Here is a 26,000-nt window from a genome sequence, read left to right on the forward strand (position 1 = left end):
ACGAACATCAGAGAAAATAGCCAATCTAAAAACTCACACCGTGTAGCTTGTAGGTCGCTATTTTTGCCAAATAGATATCTCGTCTTACCCCTAATGCATAAACTTTTTTGGCATGTTTTATTATTGAGTGCCAGATATTTTTTTTAAACGTTTTTTTATTCGTTTTTGTTCTTTTCTAGGTAGTACAATTGAGTGCTAGAATTGCCAGAATTATTTCTATATTATGTTGTCCCAGTGCCAGAGTTTTTTTCAAAGTAAAAAAAAAGTGCTTAGGAAGCGAGATACAGCCTTTTTCAGTTCTACATTAAAGAAGGAGTGGATGGAGCTGCAAATCTTCAGATAATGATATCTTGGGTTCTGAACAAAAAAACTATTTTTTCAAAAACACGTCAAACACGTCATTGGCACGTTGCGCCATAGCGGTAAAAACATGTGAAACACGTTAATGGCACTCAATGAGTTAAAATAGTGAGAAAAGCCTTGACATCTACATCGACATGTTGTGAGCTTTTAGATCGGTTATTTGAACTATTTGAAAGTGTTTTTCAAAATATGAAAAAATGCCTATAAGGTTTAGGTGTAAGGGCCCTTAGCCCCACCAGCGACCATGCAGGTCTCTAAAGGACAACCACAGTTGCACATATTGGCAGTGATAGATTTTTTTTTACTTGAGTAAAAGTATCAATACCACAACGTAGAAATACTCTGTTACAAGTAAAAGTCTGGTATTCAGAATTTACTTCAGTAAAAGTACAAAAGTATTGCCTTAAAAATAGTAGTGAAAATAGTGCCAAATGTAAAAGTACTCATTATGCAGAATGTCCCATTTCAAGTTTTCAAAATGTCTACAAATCTTTTAAAAATAGCCGAATTATACTTTTTTTTAAAAATAATAATCTAAATATATAAAGTAGCTAGTTTTTTTTTGGGGGGGGGGGGGATATGTTCAGAACCCAAGATATCATGATTTGAAAATATTCTGCTCCATTCACTCTTTGTTCTTACTGAAAAAGGCTGTATCTCGGCTCCTAAGCACTTTTTTTTTACAATGAATTTTGGCTGTGGCACTCAGAGCCAAACTGCCATAAATAAGCCGGGCACTGAATGAGTTAACTCACTGAGTGCCAGAATTATTTCTGTCTATTTCTGGCCAGTGCGATTTTTAGTAAGTAAAAAAAAAGTGCTTAGGAAGCGAGATACAGCCTTTTTCAGTTATAAGTTAAACAAGGAGTGGATGGAGCAGCAAATCTTCAAATGATGATATCTTGGGTTCTGAACGTTTTTTTATTTATTTTTTCAAAAACACGTCAAACACGTCATTGGCACGTTGCGCCATAGCGGTAAAACACGTGAAACACGTCAATGGCACGCAATGAGTTAAGTACAGTACTTGAGTAGTGAGTACATGTACAGTACTTAGTTACTTTACACCACTGCATATTGGTGGACAGGATACTGGTACTTGATTGAGACTATTTATGATCATTCTCAGCCACTGGGTGGAAAGATTTTATTTGTCTATAGTATGACATTTAAGCTTCTAAATACAGTAGAGTCATGGTTGAAAACCCTATCTAGCTTGTATCTTACATGAGCATTAGTGAAGTCCTATTATATGAAGATAAGGTTGAAAATAGGTGAAGTGCTAGATTAATTAAAGTATTTTTCCATCATTAGCTCTATTTGTACATTCTAATTTAGAATCAATTAGTTCTATCTTCACGAATGATCTGCCTGAGCTAAGTTCACACACACACAGATTTACAGTACACGACAGAAAGACGCAGACAGAAACAGATGCAGACACACACACACACGCACGCATACACCTTGGGTGTGGGTTGCTCTAAACAACGACCCTAGAGAATTCATGCACTGACACACACACACACACACACACACACACACACACACACACACACACACACACACACACACACACACACACACACACACACACACACACACACACACACACACACACACACACACACACACACACACACACACACACACACACACACACACACACACACACACACACACACACACCTTGGGTGTGGGTCGTTCTAATTCCTGATGTTGTACACATTCTTTGTGCATCTGGCTTGTGTTTAAATGTCAAAGTAATTAAATCCAGAGAGGGCCAAACACACACACAGGAGAACAAGAATGAAGTCACACGCACGCACACAAAGTGGGTCGCGTTGTGAGCTTGTAGATCTGACGCGCAACTAAGTACAAATGGGCATAGCTCCAACCCAAACTAATGTCTCACGCACAGTTATAGGAACACAACAACACCATGACGTGGTGCTCTGTGCTGTGATTGGCCAAGAGGGGGTGGGGGCACAGAGAGGGGGGGGAGACAGAGAGTGAGAATTAGGGGGATAGAGGGGACAGAGAGAGAGGGACAGAGAGAGATGGGAAAAGGGGGGCAGAGAGAGAAAGGGAGAGAGAGGGAAATAGAGCGAGAGAGAAAGGGAGAGAGTGAGAGAGAGAAGGAGAAGGAGAGAGGGAGAAGGAGAGGGAGAAGGAGGCAGGCAGGCAAGAGAGAGAGAGAGAGAGAGAGAGAGAGAGAGAGAGAGAGAGAGAGAGAGAGAGAGAGAGAGAGAGAGAGAGAGAGAGAGAGAGAGAGAGAGAGAGAGAGAGAGAGAGAGAGATAGAGATAGAGATAGAGATAGAGACTGCTTTTCAAATACAACACTGGGCCAAAAGCCCCCCCCTGGGCTCTGTACTTGGTACCCTTCTTTTGGGCGGCTGTAGGTGAGTGGGTATACTGGGTGGAGATGCCGTCTGGTAGGTGAGTGGGTATACTGGGGGGAGATGCCGTCAAGCTCCACGTGACACGTGTCAATATGTTGACACCAACGCCTTTGATTGGCTAGAGGGACGCATGACGAAATAAAATCCTATAAATAGGTGTGTCACTTCAAAAAGCCATTATGTTTTTGAAGTGAGGTAAGACAGGATCAATCAGTCTTGATTGGAACAGTACCTTCCAGTTCAAATCACCCGTCCGAGCGTGTGTGTGTCCCTCTGAGAACACCTAACATTGGTCAGTTTCACGTGACATCACAATATGTAATATAAATATATAAATAGCTTAGACAGGAGAGGCTGAGATCACACAATGCAACTAACTGTAACCCTTTGCAGAACTGCTTATGAGAGTTTGTACAAACACATGCTGTGCAGAAGACATTGCACTGCTACACACCAGAATCGTCTCTAAAACAGATCCCTCATACCTAAGTGACAGAACAAATGCAGCCACAGATTCACACAATGTCATTAAAATAGCACAGGTCTGCTGGCGGAGACTTGTGCTCCGAGGAGCACATTTTCTAGTTCTTTTTTATTCTGATTCTCTCTGCTGCTCTTACTCTGAAAAAAAATCTTCTTTACACCTGTAAACCTGTGATGTCACAATGAAGTTGATTCTGATCAGCTGGGTGAAGCTGAAACTGAGTGGACTAACAAAAGCCCCAATCCTTTTTTCCCCTCTACACCTAATCTATTATAGTACAGCAGTTTAACTCCCGTTTTTGAGCAAATCGTGCACTTTTTGAAAGAAGCGTGAAACTTTCAGCATAGTTAGTATATCGTCAGTGTCCAGCCGGGACCAGCTAACTCCATTTTCAGTTTTTTTTTTTTTTTCATAAATCAACGCTATTGAACTACATCTACATCTGTGTAAATTAACATATGAAAAGTATTAAAAAGCGCCTCTGACGAAAACTCCTAACTCCATTGGACCCTCAAACTGTCCGTCAAAAACAAACAACTCCCCCCTCCTCTCAGGCTCTCAGAGAAGCTCTGCTCTGTATGAGGCAGACAGGGAGAAGATTTTTCAATGCTTTTGGGAGAACATAAACTGGGAAGAGAAGAGAATGTATGTGCAAGGTTTGATAGATTTCACCCCAGTAAAGAGGAGAAGGGTGTCTTCACAAAGGTCATCTGCTCGTGTTTTCTTTTTAAATGTTAATGGACAGAGAATGAGTGTGTACAGGAGTTTGTTTCAAACATCTCCAAGAGCTCAAGGAGATCATGCCAAAAGACTTTCACAGCTTTTATGACAATCTAAACTAAAGCACTAAGAAACATCCACCACACACACGCAACACAACACAACACACAACAGTGTGATAATAAAATGTTGATAGGTATATGATAGGTAAATTCAACTGTGGTTGTTATTGTTAGTGCAGTAGGCTACAGATTTGATAGGCTACAGATTCTATTTTTCATGAATGTATTTTGTATTTATATGCCATTTATTTATTGTTGGTGTGCCATGATTACTTTTGTTAAATACATGATTGAGTATTGAGGCAGAATTGTTTGTTGCACTCACCTGTAGAAGAACAACAGTGGTAACAGTTAGATCCATGGTTGTTTACAATGCATGTTAAAATAAAAGTTGTTTAAGTACAGAATTCAGCTTGATCTATACTTAGTATATGAGGATGGCGCTCACCATAAATAGCTGATCTCCAAGCTCACAATGCGTCGTGATGTGTTGTGAGCTTTGAGAGCCATTGCCAGCTGTTCTTATCAATGATGGACAAAACCTCCTAACTCCACTTGCGCTGGATTTGTGTTTGGACAAAACTCCTAACTCCACTTGAGCTTGATTTGGGTAAAGTGGTGATAATATAATGACACATGCAAGTATCTGATAATATATGAAGTCACAATACCAAGTTTGATGAGGCAGTATTGCTTTGTTTTAAAAATATAAGGTTTTGTTCATTTTCTGAAAAATTGATATTTTGTTTTTCATTTCCTGAACAATTACCATTTTGGATTTAGCTGGTTCCGGCCAGACAGCAGAGATATGCCATAATGTTCATTTTCAGACGGGGAGGGAAGTCAGATTTGACCTCTGAGGACTGTGAGAGGTCAAATCCAAAATGGCCGCTAGTCCAACTTAAGTTTGGAACCAAACACAGTAGAAAAACGTTTAAAGTATCATTTCCAACTAAATAGGGGATGCCTTTTCATGTGGTAATACTATCGAGATCACCAGATTTCAAGGAAATGCAATTAGGTCGAAGTCAAGGTAAAAATGTGCCCAAAAATGCAGTGATTTCCTCAGAATCAACAAATGGCAGTGTAACAATCAATGGTCTCATATATAGGCAACACCAACAATGACACACCTGATGTGGTTCAGAAAATTCATTTATTAACATTCCTAGTAGAGGGCAAGGAACTTCATGCAACCAATGGGAGTGGAGTCCTCAGTTCTCCTGCTGATTCAAACTTGGCCTGCCTTGCCCCATATTCGCAAGAGATGCAGATGCTGTGCAAAAGGGGTGTAAGAAAGTGACCATACGCACTGTTGATGTTGATGTGGTAGTACTGGCTGTGGCTTCATTCATCAAGATAGGTCCTGATGAGCTGTGGGTTGCCTTTGGTGTTGGATCAAGCTTTCGGTACATAGCTGTTCATGAAATGGTTGCCACAATGACTCCAACACAGTGTCTGACTCTCCCAGTCTTTCACGCTTTCACCGGGTGTGACACTGTATCTGCGTTTGCTGGCAGAGGAAAGAAGACTGCCTGGGAAACTTGGAAGTCATTCCCAGAGGTGAATGAGGCTTTCAGTGAACTCCTACAGTTGCCAAGTGAGGTCAGTGAAGGATCAATGTTCCTGCTAGAGCGATTTGTGGTGCTCATGTATGACCGAACCAGTGTGAGTGCATGGAAGTGAATGATGCCAGGAAACAGCTCTTCACGAAGAAGTCAAGAACACTAGAGAGCATTCCTCCAACCCAGGCAGCACTCGAGCAACACATCAAGCGCAAACTGTTGGAACCAGGCATTGGTACTGGAACCAGAGATGCCAGAGCCATCTGAATGGGGCTGGACAAAGGAAACAACTGGGTGGCAACCATTTTCTGAAGCATCCAAATCGTGCCATGAATTAATCCGCTGTCGCTGCACGAAAGGGTGTACTGGACGATGCAAGTGTGCCAAAGCTGCTCTCAAATGTACTGCACTGTGCCTCTGTTGTGGAGACATTAACGTTGTTAAATCTTGATTATTACCATTATCATTATCACAACTTATTTTTGGTCTTGTTTTTCTCTTTCCTGTACGCAAGATGTGACAATAAAGAAGCCTTGAACCTTGATTATTGTCATTTACTATGAACTATAGATTACCACCATAGGTTTAATCTGTTCATTTATTTTGTATTATTCCCATTGTCACAAAACAGTTTAACTATATTGCAGTACCCAGTGTCAAAGCTTAAATATACTTATTACTATGTAATTTGACCTTGACCTTGATTTAATGTATGTTCTTGGGTTCTGGCAATCTCCAACATATCATCAAATGAATGGGCAACCCCAACTTAGTTGGAAAGAACGCCTTAAATGTATTTTTTTTAAAGTATTTAGACATTTAGACCCAGTAGTAGACTGGTGGCCATCTTGGATTTGACCTCTCAGAGGTCAAATCTGACTTCCCTCCCCGTCTGAAAATTTATATTATGGTATTTACTAACTATGCTGAAAGTTTCAGCCTTCTTTCAAAAAGTGCACGATTTCAAACAGCTCTACTATTAGGCAAAAATAGATGATCTAGCTCAGGGCTACTCAACTTAAGATGGCTCAGGGGCCACTCAGCAAAATACCAAAAGTCCAAGGGGCCGCCATAAAAATGACGGTCCTATTTTGGATTTTTCGATTTTGTAACGCACAAGAAAATGTACATTTTGACATCATATTCTTTTCACTGTACCAGTTTATTTTGTGTTGTGTGTATGTCCAGTGGCAGACACCTATCCTGGGTGCGCGGCAAAGCCGCGCGGCCGGAAAAATTTGGGGGTCAAACCCCCCCAAAAACCCGAAATGCATAGAAAACTATGCATTATACCTGTAACAATTGACGCACCTGTATGTATGTCTGTCTGTTTGTTTTTGAAAAATGTTTTAGCAACCCATATATTTGAACGGAAATGTATATTTTTATCCTGTGCTTAAAAAAAAAAATGTTTTTTTTGACCATGAGGGGGCCGCCAAGACGCTGCGATCGGGCCGCGGGTTGAGTAGCGCTGATCTAGCTTGTAGATTGGCTATTGCTGAATAATATATATTTTTAAATAATAATACACTTTAATTGTAACGCACTTTACATTGTTACAAATCTCAAAGTGAAAAACAGCAAAGGCAAAACAACAAAAACAACAAAAACACTAGAAAATGTGCTCCTCGGAGCACAGGTCTCCGCCAGTACTGTTCCTGATTAATCCTGTCTTACCTATTTATATTACATATTGTCATGTGTCACTTGACCAATGTTAGCTTGGCTGATGGAAGCTCACTTCAAAAAATATAAAATATTTTTTGTAGAACATTTTTTTCAAAAAATATAAAATATTTTTTGAAGTGTGTCACCTATTTATAGGTTTCTATGTCATCATGCGTCTCGCTAGCCAATCAGAGCATTGGTGACAACAATATTGTCACGTGTCACACGAAGCTTGACCAATGTTAGCTTGGCTGAGACGGGGACACACACGGAAGGACAAGAACGAAAACATACGCTCCACCTCTGGCGGAGACAATAACGATGAAAAGTAGATTAAAACAAATTATAATCAAGGCATAGAAAATAATGATAATCTTCGTCTATTATGTCATACCCACAATAGTGACGCTAAGGCTCATGTGGTTAACCAGTAGAGCTGTATGTGTGAACTCAGTAGGACCTGAGATAGACCAGACTGGACACTGCCAGCTCCCTAGAGTTAAGTCAGTGTAACGTCCAATTCAGCCCAAACAGCGTGATGTGTGAAAGGACCGGGTCATGGACCAGTGAGTGGGTGTTATGATGATGACATGTTACGCCACTATAAAAAAGTGTCAAGAAAGGTCTGTCGTTTTATTATAAAATGTCTGGAGAGACTACCAGACTAATGACATTACTGGATAATAGGTCAGTGTGAGGGCTAATGTAATGTCAGCGGGACAATAAAGTATATATCGTCGGGTTACTCTGTTAATTATCAGGATTTAAATTCAAAAATAGCAAAAAGTTACAGATCTACAAGCTGCTTACAAGCAAGCTACAATCTGCTATTTAAAAAAAAAATTTAGGTATTTGTTTTTTGGCTTGTATGCCTTTATTTATAGGACAATAGACTGACAGGAAATGGGGAGAGAGATGGGGAGTGACACGCAGTCGTCGGGATCGGGACTCGAACCCGCGACGCGCCGGGGTGCCTGGACCGCCGCGCTGCGGCCCAGGCCTACAATCTGGCCTACCAGGCCTACAATCTGCTACTTGACGCTTTTGTGTGATGCTGTAGTATGAGGCACTCATTTACGAAAACACACAAGTTAAAGTGCATCCTACAGTATCATTAGGTGCTCAGGTAATGAATGCATGTTGCGTACACGCACATGTAGCCATGCATGCATGTGTGTTTGTACAGGTGTGTGTGTGTGTGTGTGTGTGTGTGTGTGTGTGTGTGTGTGTGTGTGTGTGTGTGTGTGTGTGTGTGTGTGTGTGTGTGTGTGTGTGTGTGTGTGTGTGTGTGTGTGTGTGTGTGTGTGTGTTGTTTTCCTGGAAGAAAGGCAGAGGAGAGCCAAAGTCCTGCAGTGTTCTTCCAGTAAGGAGACACACCCCTATAAAAGGGGTGAGAGAGAGAGAGAGCGAGAGAAAGGGAGAGAGACAGAGAGAGAGAGAGAGAGATGGACAGAGAGAGAGAGAGAGAGGAAGAAAGACTGAAACACTAGGGAGAAAGAGAGAGACCGAACAAGTGAGAGAAAGGTGATAGGAATGAAGAGACAGACAGAGGCCAGTGTGTGTGTGTGTGTGTGTGTGTGTGTGTGTGTGTGTGTGTGTGTGTGTGTGTGTGTGTGTGTGTGTGTGTGTGTGTGTGTGTGTGTGTGTGTGTGTGTGTGTGTGTGTGTGTGTGTGTGTGAGCATCATGCTCACCTGGCCGTCTGCCATGCCGATGGGAGAGTTGAGGATGAAGTCAGGAGGGGCCACGGCGTCCACTAGTGCCACCGCCTCATCTTTCAGCTGGACGAAAGACAGAGAGAGACCATAAATACATGTAAAAGGCACAGATACAGAATGAGAGAACGATAGAGAAAGAGACATACTGTGAAGGCCTGAGACTTGAATCGAATATTTGTGAAAAAGGGGAGAGAACATGAGAGAAGGCTAAAGCCTGATTCCTACTCCGTGGTATGACGCTGTCGTACTTTCAGAAAAGAGCTTGTAGATCCGCTCTTTTTCGGAAATACAATTTACTGCTTCAAACAGCAGGTGGCTGCTCAGATGGCTCAGATGAGCAGGCACGTGCACACATGCACATGGCTCGAGCCACTGCCCTATAAAAGTGCCCTCTCCAGACTGGGGAAAAGAAATAAAAAAATCAACTGCCCCTATAGCGGCCTAACGATAAGGCCGACGTAAATGGCAGTGTTGGGTGCAGCTCAAAGTGAACTTTCCTCAGGTATCTAGATTGTCGCCGTACGACCTTCCTAGCCTGTGTTATTAATGAAAAACGGGCGACAATGGCCAAAACTCAATCGAAAATTGGCGATCGAAAACCGGCGAAAGTGGCAGTTTTCAAGATGTTTTGGCCATTATCTCTGGAACGGAAGGTCCAATCTGCTCAGTTCAAAGCTTGTTGGGTGCGTGACTTTGAGGACATTAAGCACACAATGATACCTTCCTATTGGAAAAAAATCCAATAGGTGCCCTTTTGAAATTCCAGCCCCTGCCTCTCCAAATCCCTCTGCACGTCCCTGCATATGAGCACACGAGGGGAAGGCTGTCAGGGGGTTAAGTGTCTTGCTCAGGGACACTTTGTCCGGACGAGCCGGGGGTTGAACCAGCGACCTTCCGATTCCTCAAACGGCCTCTCTCTCTCTACCCAGTCTGCTATGGCCGCCCGTCGTGTAATGGAACATACCAGACACAGAAATCCAAGAAACGTGTATATGATAATCCCTCTCATCGCCGACACTCTTATGCAGTACAGTACTGGATGTACTAATATGAACTGTATATATGTCCCCTATTCATTTATCTGTGGGGCAAGGCAATACTGCACCTTGTATGTGCATACAGTGGGCATTGTATGTATAAGACAGGGTGTTCTGTGTACATTACAATTCAGGTGTTTATTAACAGACGCTTTTAACCAACTTAGAAAGAGCAAGGTTGGAACAAGTGCCTTATACAGTGCATGGTGTGTGTGTATATACCGTAATTTTCGCACTATAAGCCGCACCTGACTATAAGCCGCAGCAGCTAAATTGAATGTTTGGAACATATATAAGCCGCACTGGACTATAAGCCGCGGGTGTAAAATCCATAGATTTAGGAGGTCCCCTAGTGGCCGTTAGCTGTACAAATCCATAGATAAGCCGCACCGTTATATAAGCCGCAGGGTCGAAAAATGGGAAAAAAGTCGCGGCTTATAGTCCGAAATTTACGGTAGTTGGATTTTGCGTATCTTTGCATGTGACATATTCCTGTCTTTGGATGTATGGTAAACACACATTTGCACTGTGATTTAATTAGTGAAGGTATTACATGACTTCTTCACTGGATTAATGCAAAAAAGGAAGAGATATAGATTTATGCAAGCATGCAGACAATGCATGAATGCAAGCATGCATATTGCATTAATATGGACTCATGCAAACATGCAGAAACTTAAAGGTAGGGTAAGTGATATTTTTGGGCTAAAACAAAAAGTATTTTGTTAAAAGGTTAAAGCACTATATTCTGATAGTAATCATTGCTATAGAGTGTTTTTTCAGTAACAGGAGTCTCCCCGTCTCTCCAGCTCTTTAATAAACAGAAAATACATTTTCTGGTAGGTGTCAAAATCTCAGCCAATCAGGAGAAAGTACCCATTTTTAAGCTTAATTTTTATAGTGTTCCAGTTCAAAATTTTCCTGCTCATTCCTTAGTGTCATCACTTCCAATTTCACTTGTTTAATCTATATCCTGATTGAGTTCTCTATCCTGATTGGATAAAATTGGAAATGAAACTGAAACTGAAACGAAAATGCATTTTCTGTTTTATAAAGAGCTGGAGAGACATGGAGACTCCTTATATGGACAGGACACTCTATAGTAACGAGCACTATCAGAACATAGACCCATTTCGCAATTATTTGAATAATTGCAAATCACTTACCCTACCTTTAAGTCTGTGGCTTTTAATGTTGTTGAGATTTTTAGGTCTGTGATGTAATATCAGCTGCAGAAATACCATTCTCACAAACTTGGCAGAATTACCAAATACTATTCCAAGAACAGAGTGAGATATAACAGAGAGAGAGAGCGAGAGCGAGAGCGAGAGAGAGAGAGAGAGAGACATACACTGGCAAAGTGTTCTAGCCAAGTAACCAGTTGGAGGTCACTAACTGCATTCCAGCAAACTAAACACATGAAGATGTCATCTCTCTGGCTGTGCAGGACATTGTAATGGGCTTTACTCTACAAGAGTCAATATCTATCACTCCCACTGAGACTTCCTTACCCGAGGCAATTACATACTGATTTATGAAGTCATCATAACCAAATAAATCACATGAAATGCATCTAGAAACATTTATTCTACATTTGAGAGACAGTCAGAGAAGGTCTAAGGGAGGGGGGGGAGAGAGAGAGAGAGAGAGAGAGAGAGAGAGAGAGAGAGAGAGAGAGAGAGAGAGAGAGAGAGATACAGACAGACAGACAGAGGAGAAGAGATAAGCAGAGAATACATATTAGTACCTGTGAGCAGAGTGTAAGAATGGCTGTTTGGACCAATTCAACAGGTTGTTTTCCAGAGAAGAACCCACCTGAAATATAAACATGGTGCTTCATTATGAATGGAACACATGGAGAGTATAGAGTAGAGGTTAGGAGAGGAGTAGGGCTGTCACGACTACAAATTTAAGTTGACGATTAATTGTCACACAAATAATTGCGATTAACAATTTAATTGTGTTTTTGGCATTGAACATTGGAACATATGAATACAGTTTTAAAATTGTGTTAGTTTTTTAGGCTTAATAATCACAAATTGCAAAGGGCATATATGACAAATAATTTAAATATACAAAGAAATTATTGACATATTTAATAATTTTATACATGGAAAAATAGCAGTAAAAGTAGCTGATCTACAAGCTTACAACGCGAGATCAGCTACTTCTGCTATTTTTTTATATTTGAAAATGTGTGAATATTTTTTAACATGGAAACGATTATGACATTATGCAAAGCAATCATGAGTAGAGTAGAGTAGAGTAGAGTAGAGTAGAGTAGAGTAGAGTAGAGTAGAGTAGAGTAGAGTAGAGTAGAGTAGAGACTGACCCTGGTACAGTGTAGCCATGTGGTTGCTGAGGGACCAGAGGCCATAGAGGGCACACAGCCGTTTGAGGACCTGTGTGAGGCCAGCGGGCGTGTCCGGGTCAAAGGTCAGGTCGTGGAAGCGCTGCAACACGGCGTGCTCAATGTAGACGATGGACAGAGAACGGCAGTAGTACACCTAGAACACACACACACACACACACACACACACACACACACACACACACACACACACACAGATTTGAGTGTGCTGACCTTGAATGATCCCGACTGAAAAGGAAGGTCAAATGGACATTCTCCTGGGAACCACACAGGACACACCAGCCTACCAAGGCTTGTTTTGTTAACCTCATTCTCAGCCATTGTGTGTGTGTGTGTGTGTGTGTGTGTGTGTGTGTGTGTGTGTGTGTGTGTGTGTGTGTGTGTGTGTGTGTGTGTGTGTGTGTGTGTGTGTGTGTGTGTGTGTGTGTGTGTGTGAGAGAGAGATTTTGCTAGGGCGATGTCCATCCTTCCTGTTGGTATGGGAGACAGAACCCACAGACGAACCCACGGGCACGCACGAACGCACGCACGCACGCACGCACGCACGCACGCACTGCATGTCACTTTTTCACTCAACTCTACTGGCTTTACCTTGTTTTGCTAAAGTTAAGGCCAATGCTGACAGTAATACTGCCTGGAAACAATCTCTATTTATCTTGTACAGTTCAACAACAACAAAAAGAGTTTTTAGGTGAGAAACAGGCGATGCAATTGTTACATTCATTTCACATTTCACATATTGATTCATTTCACATTTACAAAGTCTAGTTTAAAAGTGTGTTAACTGTACTCGGGACCCGGGCCACCGATGGTCAAGTGGTCGAGGTGTGTACCACATAGGCTTTGATGCCTGACAGCGAGTTCCGGTTTTGATTCCCAAGCCTGGTGGCGGACTCTCTCTCTCTCCACTATCCTACCCAAATAAAGGCAAAAAGTCCCTAAAACTAACTAAAAAACAAATGAGCAAAAACAGTATTCGGGAGCTTCCATGCAGTATGGGGAGTCTGTCTGTCTGATGCAATGACACAATGACACTAGTGATGACTTTCTGTGACCAATTCAAAGCCAAAGTGCAGTAATTACACAAAGAATCAATAAGTGATATTGCACTAATTGTACATCTGGGCCTGGGGCCAGTTGCACCACCTCACACTAAGTTCAAACTTAGCCTAGTTATAGCTTAAATGGCTTTTAAAAAAAGCCATTTAACCCATTTAGCCAGGAAAGTATCTGTGTCATTTTTAGATTTCTTTGGCTATTCAAAAATAGCAGATCTACAAGCTCATAGCGCTGCACCGAATGCCGCGCTATGAGCTTGTAGATCTGCTATTTTTTGTTTTTTTATGTGAAAATGTTTGCAAATCTTTAAATATATATATACATTTTTCAAATATATATTCAAAGATTTGCACTCATTTTCACGATTTTTTCAAAAAATAGCAGATCTACAAGCTCATAGCGCGGCACTCGGTGCCGCGCTATGAGCTTGTATATCTGCTATTTTTGAATAGCCAAAGAAATCTAAAATGACAGATATACTTTCCCGGATTGAATGTGTTTTAAGCTATAACTAGGCTAAGTTTGAACTTTGTGTGAGGTGGTGCAACTGGCCCCAGCTCACTTGGAACCTCGATAGAGGTGATACCAAAAATAAGCACCAGGAACCACTGTATAGTTTTGCCCAGTGGAAACCAAAAAAATGCCAAGTAGAGCTGAGTTAAACCAGTGCCATGCCATGCAGTGGAAAAGCACCATCGGTAACAGACTGGGTAATGCCCATCCTTCCTGAGGAATGTCGGTTTGGGACGGAGAACAAAGGTCGTCTGCGCAACCGCACGCGCACGCGCACGCGCACGCACACGCACACACACACACACACACACACACACACACACACACACACACACACACACACACACACGTGTCAAGGTCTGTCATTCCTATGAGAGAGTTCTCTAGCAGCCTTTATATTTGGACCATAAATGAGTTACCTAGCAACGGTCTGTTTGTCTGTCTTTCTCTGTTAGCATCACAAAGACGTTTTTTACAGTTTTACTGTGAGTGGAGATTTGTTAAACATTAATATGTAAAATTAATAGATTTAACAGCACACACACACACACACACACAAACACATAGTAGGACGTTAGGAACATACAGGTATTCAGTGATGGAGGAGTGTTAGTGGAGCTAACATTTTGACGAGATAAATCAAATTAAATGGCATTTCATTCCATACAGACCACTGAACTCACCAACAGAAATATTTGTATCATTTATAAGAAATATAATATTCACTGGAGACTTATGTTGTCCTTGTGTGATATGGTGTAATATTGGGTATTACAATAGTCTGTCTGTCTGTCTATTTCACAGACAGAGGAGAGAGACAAGAAATGCAGAGAAAGAGTAGTCTGGCCGGCCATGAATCGAACAGGACACTGGCTGAGGGCACTTGTCTATTCTGTCCTGTCCTGTCCTGTCCGATTCGATGCTATCCTATTCGATTCCATTGTATTGAGCATAGTGACACATCAGGCTGTCAAGCATGCAGATAGCTGTAATAAATCCAGAGTGCACTAATGGGAGCAGCGGAGAAGGTCAAGTCTCTTTACAGCCAGAGGCTGTATTAAACATGTCAAAACACTCTGAGATGGAGCTGATGAGTCAAAACGAATACTGGAAGTATAGAGAATGGAAGTGCTTCACACATCTCTCTCTCTCTCTCTCTCTCTCTCTCTCTCTCTCTCTCTCTCTCTCTCTCTCTTATAGCTTAAATGGCTTTTAAACAAGACATTTAACCCATTTAGCCAGGAAAGTATCTGTGTCATTTTTAGATTTCTTTGGCTATTCAAAAATAGCAGATCTCTCTCTCTCTCTCTCTCTCTCTCTCTCTCTCTCTCTCTCTCTCTCTCTCTCTCTCTCTCTCTCTCTCTCTCTCTCTCTCTCTCTCTCTCTCTCTCTCTCTCTCTCTCTCTCTCTCTCTCTCTCTCTCTCTCTCTCTCTCTCTCTCTCTCTCTCTCTCTCTCTCTCTCTCTCTCTCTCTCTCTCTCTCTCTCTCTCTCTCTCTCTCTCTCTCTCTCTCTCACAGACAGCAGATCTACAAGCGTATCAATATATGCGTTGTAAGCTTGTACAGTACATCGACTATTTGTCGGTGCATGACATCACCACGCAACTATGTATAAAACAGGGGGAAAAAACTGTACCCCCCAACCCCTAATCTTTTTAACCATAAAACAACCCTTTCTCTTGTGAGGAGGACCACCAGCAACATGGTCCTCACTATGTCTGTTTCTCACATTCTACTATACTTGTGGGGGCATTTGATCCTCGCAAGTATAGTAAAACGAGTGCACTCACACAGGCTGGATACGGTGTTAGGGCGGTCGTGAGACAAGTCAACGTCACACTGTGTGTGTGTGTGTGTGTGCTTCTGGGAGGGCAGCCAAGACAAACTCTCTCTGCTCCACACACACATGCACACACACACACACACACACACACACACACACACACACACAGTGTTTACGTCTGAACTTAGAGAGTGCAACACGCTGACACACAGACCTGACTGAACAATGAACAGTTACAGTACAATAGAACAGAAACATTATTGTCAATGTCAACTCATAGACACCTGCGTTGAAAGAGACCAGAAACCACACACACACACACACACAGTTTACATCTGAACTTAGAGTGCAAAAGCTGACCTACAGTAGACCTGACTTGAACAATGAATAATAGTTACAATATAAGAGAGACATTATTGTCAACACACAGACATCAGTTAACACATTGACTGCCAGAGTTTATTCATAATGTACTCACCCCTGTGCCAGCAATTTGCGTGTTTTTTATTTTTTTTGTTTTGTAATTTTTCATTCAAATAAATTCTCTGATTGTGGTGTCAAGCACGTACGACAGTTCCACCAGTAGAGAGCAGCAAATCCACACATTGATCACCTCGCTCGCCCCCTCCCAAACAGGCCCACGTCATATCCTGTCATTCACCGGATGTTATGTTTTCGACAATCTCTGATCCGCTGATCGGCCTGAAAACGATGTGATACACGAAGACGATGACTGTTAGTCACCCGGACCAAAGAAAATAGAAGTTGAGCTGTCCGTTCGTTTTTTATACCGTGTGAAAAACCGTGTTTTTCCCTATTCTGGACGAAAATGACCGGAGAAAAACAATGTGACCCGGAAATTAATTTTCTTTTTTACATCCGGCTCCGGGTGAGTGTGACGTAAGTGGAAAACGAAAGTGCTGATGAGAAATAAACACAGCCGTGCGATCACAGATTAAACAATGAAAATTCAAAAGAACGCATCAATGCGTTCTTTTGAATGCTGGCACTCAAGCGATGGATTTGAAAGAACGCATCGATCTTGGCAATCAATGTGTTAAACACCCCCCCCCCCCCCACACACACACACACACACAATCAAACGGTACAACATCACAACATGACAGAAACATCAACAATCAAGACCACCATTGGGTTTCAATCAACGTCCTATTTTTGGACGTGAGTGTGGTGTGTGTGTGTGTGTGTGTGTGTGTGTGTGTGTGTGTGTGTGTGTGTGTGTGTGTGTGTGTGTGTGTGTGTGTGTGTGTGTGTGTGTGTGTGTGTCACTTACAGGAAGTGTTTGGAACGGAGATGTATTTTTCTCTTTCATCTTTATTTTTTTCCAGAAATATTTCGCTGGTGAAGCCAGCATCAGAAAATGACCAGATGCTGAAATGACCACGTAGATAGATACCAGTATGACTTTAATTTTGTTGTTGTTTAACCTTGTTCTCACCCTGATGAAGCCCATTAAAACCGGGAACGGATCTGTGTTACCACTTTAACTATTATCTTGTACTTTGGCTATTTAAAAAAAAAAACATGAACATTTGTGCAAATCTTTGAATATATATTAAACGAACATTTTTTACTCAAATCTTTGCTTCTGGGGGGTCCCTGGAACAACTTATTTTGAGATGGGGGGTCCGCGGCCAAATACATGTCATTTTGGGGGTCCTTGACATGAAAAGAGTTTGAGAACCACTGATATTATAGCAACATAGGTTTTTTTCAAAAAAAAAAAAAAAGGATTTAGAAGACATTTGTAGAATCCCCAGAAGCAAATATTTGAGTTTAAATGTTCATGCAAAAATGTTCATGATTTAAAAAAAAGAAATAGCAGATCTACAAGCTCATAACGCAGCACTTGGTGCCACGCTATGAGCTTGTATATCTGCTATTTTTGAATAGCCAAAGTATAAGATAATGGTTAAAGTGGTTAAAATCTAAAATGACTTTCCCGGTCTTAAAGGGTTAACCGGTCGAAACATGTTGGCAATTTTAATAAATTATCATTAACTTTGTTTAAACTTTAACATCCTCTCCTCCACATTGTTTTGAGTGCTCGGATCTCCTCTTCTTTTTATGATTTAAATCTTAATGAGCTAAACGTGCAGCACCCTGAATAGGGTCGGGGTTTTTAACGATTCTGTCTTGAAGGTCCGAGTCCTTTACAATAGTGTCTCTCAAACTTTTTCATGTCAAGGACCCCCATATTGACGCTTATTATTAGCCCGCGGACCCCCATTTGAAAACATACGCCAAGGACCCCCATGAGAGAAGATTTTTACGGCTCTAACCAGTTTAATTTGAAGGACCCCCCAGTTTGACATGCATTAGGCTGCTGACCCACATTTCATGGCATTTCTATCTCTGGGACCCCAATTTATATTGTAAAATCAATGTTACTCACTCATTTGTACACTCTCTCAGTTACAGACCCATAAGGGTTCATTTGGTTCCTAACTCTCTATCATTTAGCTGGGGACCTCCTGGAACTCCCTCAAGGACCCCCTGAGAACCACTGTTTTACAGTTCCCTTTAGCGATTCCTATATACGGTATATTCTTTAAAAACATATATCATTTTGGCCTTTAATTATAATGTTTTATAAACACAAATTCAATCATACATACTCTACAGTTTTGCATACATATTATTGTAGTGGTTCTCAAAGTGAGGTACAGGGACCCTCTGGGTTACTTGAGTGGGTTCCAAATGGACCCTTGCATGTCTGTAACTCTGAGAGTGTACAAATGGAACCAAATGGACCCTCACAGGTCCATTTGGTTCCATTTGTACTCTCTCAGAGCTACGGTGGTCCTTGAAATTTAACAGTTTGAGAACCACAGGTATTATAATTGTATATCAAACATGAAGTCCACATACAATTAACAGTGACAGTGTAGATAATGTTTGTAGAAGTAGGTTTTATTGCTGCTGCTCAGTGTCATCGCCATACCAACGACCATGACATACTTGAATAGAAAAATGTGGAAAAAGTGGAAAAAGCGGCACTCCAAAATAAATAAATAACAATTTTGCCTGTGCTGCAATATTGAATATACAGGCAATATTGAATATATGCCATGGCTAAACGCTACCTTGAGGCATCTTTGCGCTTTGTAGGGATTGAACAAGGTACTACTCCTAGAGGGGTAACCTCCCCAAATTGTTATCTCTGTTTGGATTTATCACTCAACACCATGCAACCAAAGGGCTTAAATGATGATTTCTCCTACAAACCCTTTTTATAAAAAAAGAATGTGCACAGTCAATTTTATTATAATCCTTTTTTTTCTTGTGGTGTCCAAAGCCTTTCTGATGTGTGAGTCCCTGTTGTGGCCATTCTGTGTCATTTGGATGATTTCAAACATTATTTATAATGTGAGGTCTTAAAAAAATAAAATCAATTGATGTCTGTGATCTCTTCATGATCTGTGTACTGTGTGTATTTTTGTACTATTGTTGTGAACTGCTGTTCTGACTGTGACAGTGATATGGTGTAACTGATCAACTGATTGTCACAGGTGGTGATGATTATGTGTGTATGCTTAAAAGAGGGGCCTGCCCTGCACCCCCATTATCACTTTTTAATCTGCTCTGAGGAAGGCTGTGGCCGAAACGCGTTAGCGTTCTCTCAATAAAAATGAGAAATTACATCTGAGCCAGTCTTGCATTATTTATTTTGGAGTGCCGCTTTTTCCACTTCGGTGGTTTTTGATTCAAGTTATATACATAGCTGAGCACCCACTGCCTAAACTAAATAAGGCACCTGTTTTTCTTTCTGACCATGACATACTTATTTGACCCTGAAGTTACACTCGTGGACGCACACACACACCCACCCACCCACCCAGGATAATGTTACAGTTACGACAATGTACATCACATTCACATGTGCACGTGTCATAACACACACACACACACACACACTCTCCGGTCATCATATTATAGGCTCGACAAAAACTAAAAAATCTCCATGAATTCAAAGCTTCATGGGGTGAGTAATTGATAGAAAATACGATTTATTTTGGATGAACTACTCCTTTAAGCAATGTAAAACACTAACTACACCCATAAACTCTCCCTCAACTTCCCTCTCTCTCACACACTCTCTCACACAGACACACACACACACACTTAGTGACATAATAACATGAACCAGATGGTAGAGACTGGACACACACTCAGCATGGCTTAAAAATGTCTAAATGTCATCTAATGAAAACACACACAATGTTTTGCCAATTTTAACCCTAACTCTAAAGCCTGAGTTTAATAGCCAATCTACAACGTGTCGCGCTGCGACACGTTGTGAGCTTGTAGATCGGCTATTCTGGGTTTACAACTAAGTATAAATCAAGCCTAAAAACTCCCAAAAATGCAAAGCGTAAAACAACTATTTCTCTTGTGGGGACCAGAAAAACGGACCGCACAATGTCTATAGATCAAATTCTCACTTGTGGGGATATTTGGCCCTCACAAGTATAGTAATACAAGCACGCACATACTGTACACACACACACACACACACACACACGTGATGATGTCAATACAATCAGAGCAGCACATGTGTATGTTATTGAATGTGACTGTAGCTCCACATGTTACACATGAGCTGACAGTGACCTCATGCAGTGACCTCATGATGTCACCCTGGACCTAACATAGTAGTTCTAACCAGCACGTGTTCTACACGTTTAATGTCACGTATACTCTCCACCCACCTGCACTGACACGTGCTCTTATAGTGTGCAAAACAATGTCTGTGTGTGTAACCAGAAGTTCAGTTTAGCTTTTTTTTACCCATTAAACCTTATTTTGGCACAAAAAAAAACGAACATAAAACAGCACAAAATCTTGGCGGAAATGGGTGTGGTCATGTAATGGCATACCGATCGCATTGGTACTTGTGGACAACCACCTATCTGACCAACTTAACGCCGGCACCGCACTCACTCGGGTCGTTGGCAACGCACATGCCGAGTTTGAAGTCGGCTCGTCAGACGGTTCTCGAGATACATGAACTACAGATGAGCAGACAGACATAAATGCACGCACACAGGGATTTCGAACACTTATAGTAGGACATATTGTTGTGGGTGGGTCGAGGATGGTCCTTGAGGATGGTTTGCAATGTTAATGTGTGTGCTGCCTAGCTGTCTAGGCTAGGGCCAAATTCCAATTCTCATTGCTCCATCCTCACATCCCTCGTAATTTAGCCCCCCCCCCCCCCCCTTAACGACACGAGGAAGGATGCGCGAATGAGACACTAGGACGGAGGAATTGATCGGGTTCCATTTGGCAGCGAAGCGTTTAGTATTAAGTGACTACATTTCTTGTGAAGTAATACTTTAGATGTCATGTTGGGTTGGACACAGCATTTCTCTCCACTTATTGTTAGACTATTTCATCTTTTTTTTTATTAACTCCCTTCCAGAGAAGAACAACCAATACAAAAGTACATCATAATACGAGGAATTGGAGTGATCCCCTCCGGGATCACTCAAATTCCTCCTAATATGATGGTACAAATCTTCCTAATACCTAATTGATTGAAACCTTTGAGATTTGATCTAATTTAATGCAATGCTGTGGAGATGACACAAAAAGCGCAACAATTAAAACACACACAGATATAAGACACTGAAACAACAAAATAAACCCCCAAAAAGTAAGTCAAAAACAGTTACATAGTGAGGTAGGGAGATTAGAGTTATTTAATTGTCCGTGGGATATTGGAGCACACTTTTATTGCATGAATTGTTGATTATTCCATGAAGCTGGAGCATCAAAACAGATATAATATAGTAATAAGTTCTCTGGAAGGGAATTTATAAATGTATATTTAGGGTTCTGGTTTCTGGGGCTTCCAGGGACTGTGATTGGGGACCCTTTGGTTGCAAATAGAGGCTTACACTGATTATATCTGTTTAATACTTATAGTTTTTATTGTTGTTGTGAGTCTTTCTATCCATCTCCCCTCCTCCATGAGTCTTTCCCTCTCCCTCAACCCAACCAGTGGTCTAGACCCAGGCAGTGCTAGAGGTTTCTTCCCGTTAACGAGGGAAGTTTTTCCTTGCTGCCGTCCCCAAGCGCTTTGCTCACTGCTCATAAAACTGATTTGATCTGATGACAATCCTGCTGCGTCACGTCAAAGTGCCCTTGAGCAAGACGCTGAACTCCTACAAGAAAATGTTTATAGGTCAGGGGCTGCTGAACAACGACATAAAAAAAAAACCCGGTAAAAGAACTATAAATAAGTGTACTGTAGGTAAGCGGAGCAGTATATAAAAAATAGTGGGTTAATTACTTGAAGTGCTGCTGGGTTGCTTTAACCTACAATAATTATCATCGTTTATCAGGTGACTGAAGAAGTTTGGTATGATGGGCCCCAAGGTCCTCAGGCATTCTTAAGAGGTACCACTGCGAGCATCACTGCCTCGTACGGGAACTGCACCAACCTCAACGCAATGCAGAGGGTTGTGCGGACAAAGATAACCTTTAAAGGTGGTTTTATGTCGTCTCTGTCGGGTGGAAACCTCATATGTACAAAACTGTTACTTTTCAGGATTCAAATTAAAAAAAAGACCAGGAGACCTGGTTCTGCCAGACCCAGAATAAATTCCTAGTACTTTATAAGGACTTCGAATGACGGACTTCGTATGACGTGTCAGCCTGTGTCCCTTTTATGCCCTAAATGGAGAAGAAAGGGTCCCTTTTATACAGCCGGTCTTTTTCGCCCATGTATGGACGAAAGGGGACAAAGCCTCATGTAGGCCGACCCCTTGGGTCTGGCAAATAGCAAAAGTAGCAGATCCACAAGCTCGAAAGCTCGGTTTAGAGCTTGTAGATCTGCTACTTTTTGATGCTTTTGTGTGACGCTGTAGTATGATCAAGTAGGGCATTAATTAATTAATTAATTGAGGCGCTCGAGTGGCGCAGTGGTAAAGTCACTGCCCACCACCACGGAGGTTGTGGGTTCGAGTCCACCGTGGTGCATCCGGCTTTGTCGAGCGCCTACACGAACACAATTGGCCCGTGTTCGGGGGAGGGAAGCCGGGCGGGGAGGAGGGTGATATCGGTCATTGCACGTACTCCTACGGGCTGTGGGGCGGCACCTGTCAGCGGGGAGTGTTGGGCGGGAGGAGTAGGACGAAGACTCTACGGCCTCCTGGTGGGGGCTCCTCACTGGCAGGTGAGTCAGCAGGATACGACAGCACAGAAATGTGTGTGGGGAGGAATTAATTGGCATAACGACTACATTGGGGAGAAAAAGGGGTTAAAAAAATAATTGGCTACTCTAAATAAAAAAAAAACATTAATTTACGAATAAAAAAAAAGTTAGAATATGGAGATAAGAGGTTTCTGCCTGACAGCAACGATGTGTAAAGTGCCGTAGAGACAACATGTTGTGATTTGGCGCTTATACTGTGTGAATAAAATGTGACTTGACTTCCTCGATGCCTGAAGATGTATGTGCACTTTGTGCAGGAAATTGACAACATGCTGCTTCAAGGATTCCTCCAAGAACTTTTTATGTGGCGCTGAAATCACATGCAGATGTAAGGAAAGAATGTGAACACTGTGAGAATGAATGAGGGGAATCCTAGTTCCTTGCGGAGTTATAATAGTTTTTAATCCATTCAATCCTGTGTCATTTTAGATTTTAGCTATAGCCATTATTTTATACTTTGGCTATTCAAAAATAGCAGATATACAAGCTCATAGCGTGGCACCGAGTGCCGCGCTATGAGCTTATAGATCTGCAATTTTATGAAAGATTGGGAACATTTTTGCAAATCTTTGAATATAGATTTTTTATAACGAACATTTGTAACTCTGGGGGGGGTAACTCTTTGCTTCTGGGGGTCCCTGCAGCTAAATATTTTGAGATGGGAAGTCCACGGCTACATACATACATACATTTTGGAGGTCCTTGACATGAAAAAAGTTTGAGAACCTGATTATAGCAACATAAGTTTTTCAGAAACCTGTTAGGATTTAGAAGACATTTGTAGATGCTTTCCCGGATTGAATGGGTTATGTATTCATTCGTTTTTTTTTCATTGTTCATTACATTTTTCATTTTAGTGTTTAATTTCAGATTAGTTTCACGAGTGCATAAGCAGTTTTAGTTTTAGAAATTCACTAGTTTAGTTTATTATTTATTTAATTTGAGTTGAGTTAGGCCCCATTAAAAAAAAGCCAATCGACTGGCTTGTAGATCTGCCATTTCTGAAATACTTTGAAAATGCTCGCCTATAATGACACGTCCATAATAGGGTCGCCAGGTTGATAGAGGTCAACTATTTTGGGGCTCGGCGTCGCACGATCGTTAAGTTTCGGAGTTCAAATCGCGGCTCGTGACCTGTGTAACCGTACCCTCATTTCCCCCCCTGTTGCTTGTGTCTGGCGTCTCATAAAAGTGCCTTTCCAGGGGCTTTCCTTGTGCTGAGACAGCAGAATTAGGTCACCGAAAATATAGGCCACACTAAAGGTAAAATATGATCCAACAATGTGTCACGGCCGCTCTTCAAAGCACACGTGAACATTTGGAGTCTGCTCTTTAGTTTGGAACCAGCAGGTGTGTGACTGACACACACACACACACACACACACAGGAGAAACCCCAGGTGTGTGTGTGATTGATGAGGCCAGACCGTGAAGTTTCAATGGAGCAACACGTGGAATGTCTTAACAGGGGAGTAGGAATCCCTCACTCACTCCCTGACTGACGGGCGAGAGAGATAGAGAGAGAGAGGTGGGGGGTAGGATGTCTCTCGTCCTTTTATCCCGTGCCCACACATCTGTGCTTCTCTCCTCTCTTCCATTAGTCCTCCCTTCCTTCCTCTGACACTCTATCTTATCTGTTTCTCTCTGTCTCTCTGTGTCTCTCTCTCTCTCTCTGACGACCGTGCATCTCAACATCTGGAAGAGAGGTCAGACATTGGCACACATTTCACTGTGTGTGCGTGTGCGTGTGCGTGCGTGCGTGCGTGCGTGCGTGCGTGCGTGCGTGCGTGCGTGCGTGTGTGCGTGTGTGTGTGTGTGTGTGTGTGTGTGTGTGTGTAACCGTGTGTCCTTATCTTTGTGTGACTCCTACAGTTGGTCCTATAGGGAGAGTCTCTTCTGATATAAGTGTGACGTCAAGGCTGCTTCTCTTCACCTGACAGTTACAAGTTTCACCTGGAGCAGTGGTACTCATACTGGGGTCCACTCCAGGGACCATCAGGGTTATTTGACGGGGTCTCAAATGGGAGAGAGTGTACACATTTTGTTCACTCTCAGAATTGTGGGGGTCCTTGAAATGAAGGGCTCGTTCACACCACAACTGTTTGGTTTGTTTAAAGGGGTCCATGGTCCACTTACTTCTTTGGTCCGGTTCGTTTGGAGAGTTTGGAGATTCTGGTGCTGATCAAACACGTAGACCATGGTATACATGTCTGTATACATATACTGTGTATGCATGTAGTATGAATGCATACGTATGTACATTATATATCTATATGTATGTGTGTGGTGTGAGGGTCTTACTTGGCTGTTGTTGCGGGCTTCAAAGTCATCCTTGGTGGAGCTCTTCTCCTGGGCCAGCCTCCTGCTGCTCTCTCTCAACAGGAAACACACCAGCCACTTGTAGGCATGCAGGACCACTGGAAGCACACACACACACACACACACACACACACACACACACACACACACACACCATCTGATATTATTTTGTGCCAGGGACCCCCAGAAGCGAAGATTTTAGTTAAAAATGTTTGCTTTAAAACATATTGTATTTCATGGATTATGGCTGCGTTGTTGGTTGTTGTTGTGCATTTTTTTTACCCCCCCCTTGTTCACTGCTCATAGAACTGACTTGACTTTGACGACAGAGCTGTTGCGTTGCGTCAAAGTGCCCTTGAGCGCCGCCTGAACCCATACAAGAAGTGCATTGTTTGCACCACAAAGCTATAACAGCAAATCGCATGCATTCACTGTTCACTGTGTAACTTTTTCAATTAAACAAACAGTTGTTTTTGATATAACTTATGACTGGCATTTTTTCCCCACAATAACAATTCCACATATATGTGTTGCTTGATTCTTAGTCACCCTTCACACTCGCACCAGAATGATGCAGGCAGTCGGAGGAAGTAGGAACAGACTTGGCAGTTCGGACAGACTGCGGTAATGACCACGTAGCTATCAGAGGTGTTGCCAAAAAGACTACAAAAATGAAAGTAACCCACTACAACTC

At 42.0% G+C, this 26,000-nt stretch overlaps 2 protein-coding genes across 3 annotated transcripts in view; one reads left to right on the plus strand and one right to left on the minus strand.

Annotated features, from left to right (window-relative positions):
- The window catches only part of sh3tc1 (SH3 domain and tetratricopeptide repeats 1), a 254,841-nt gene that overhangs the window by 92,408 nt on the left and 136,433 nt on the right, over window positions 1–26,000 (plus strand). The gene's annotated exons all lie outside the window — the stretch shown is intronic.
- acox3 (acyl-CoA oxidase 3, pristanoyl) overlaps window positions 1–26,000 on the minus strand; it is a 69,886-nt gene that overhangs the window by 8,615 nt on the left and 35,271 nt on the right. For both annotated transcript variants that reach the window (XM_080451697.1, XM_080451698.1), the window contains exons 15-18: window positions 25,289–25,404; window positions 12,351–12,525; window positions 11,766–11,833; window positions 8,958–9,044 (exon numbers count right to left, since the gene is read on the minus strand). In XM_080451697.1, the coding sequence (XP_080307823.1) occupies window positions 8,958–9,044; window positions 11,766–11,833; window positions 12,351–12,525; window positions 25,289–25,404 (446 nt within the window). The remainder of the gene's footprint in view (window positions 1–8,957; window positions 9,045–11,765; window positions 11,834–12,350; window positions 12,526–25,288; window positions 25,405–26,000) is intronic.

This window comes from Gymnoscopelus braueri (assembly GCF_963280865.1).
Source record: "Gymnoscopelus braueri genome assembly, chromosome: 15".
NCBI classification, from domain to species: Eukaryota; Metazoa; Chordata; class Actinopteri; order Myctophiformes; family Myctophidae; genus Gymnoscopelus; species Gymnoscopelus braueri.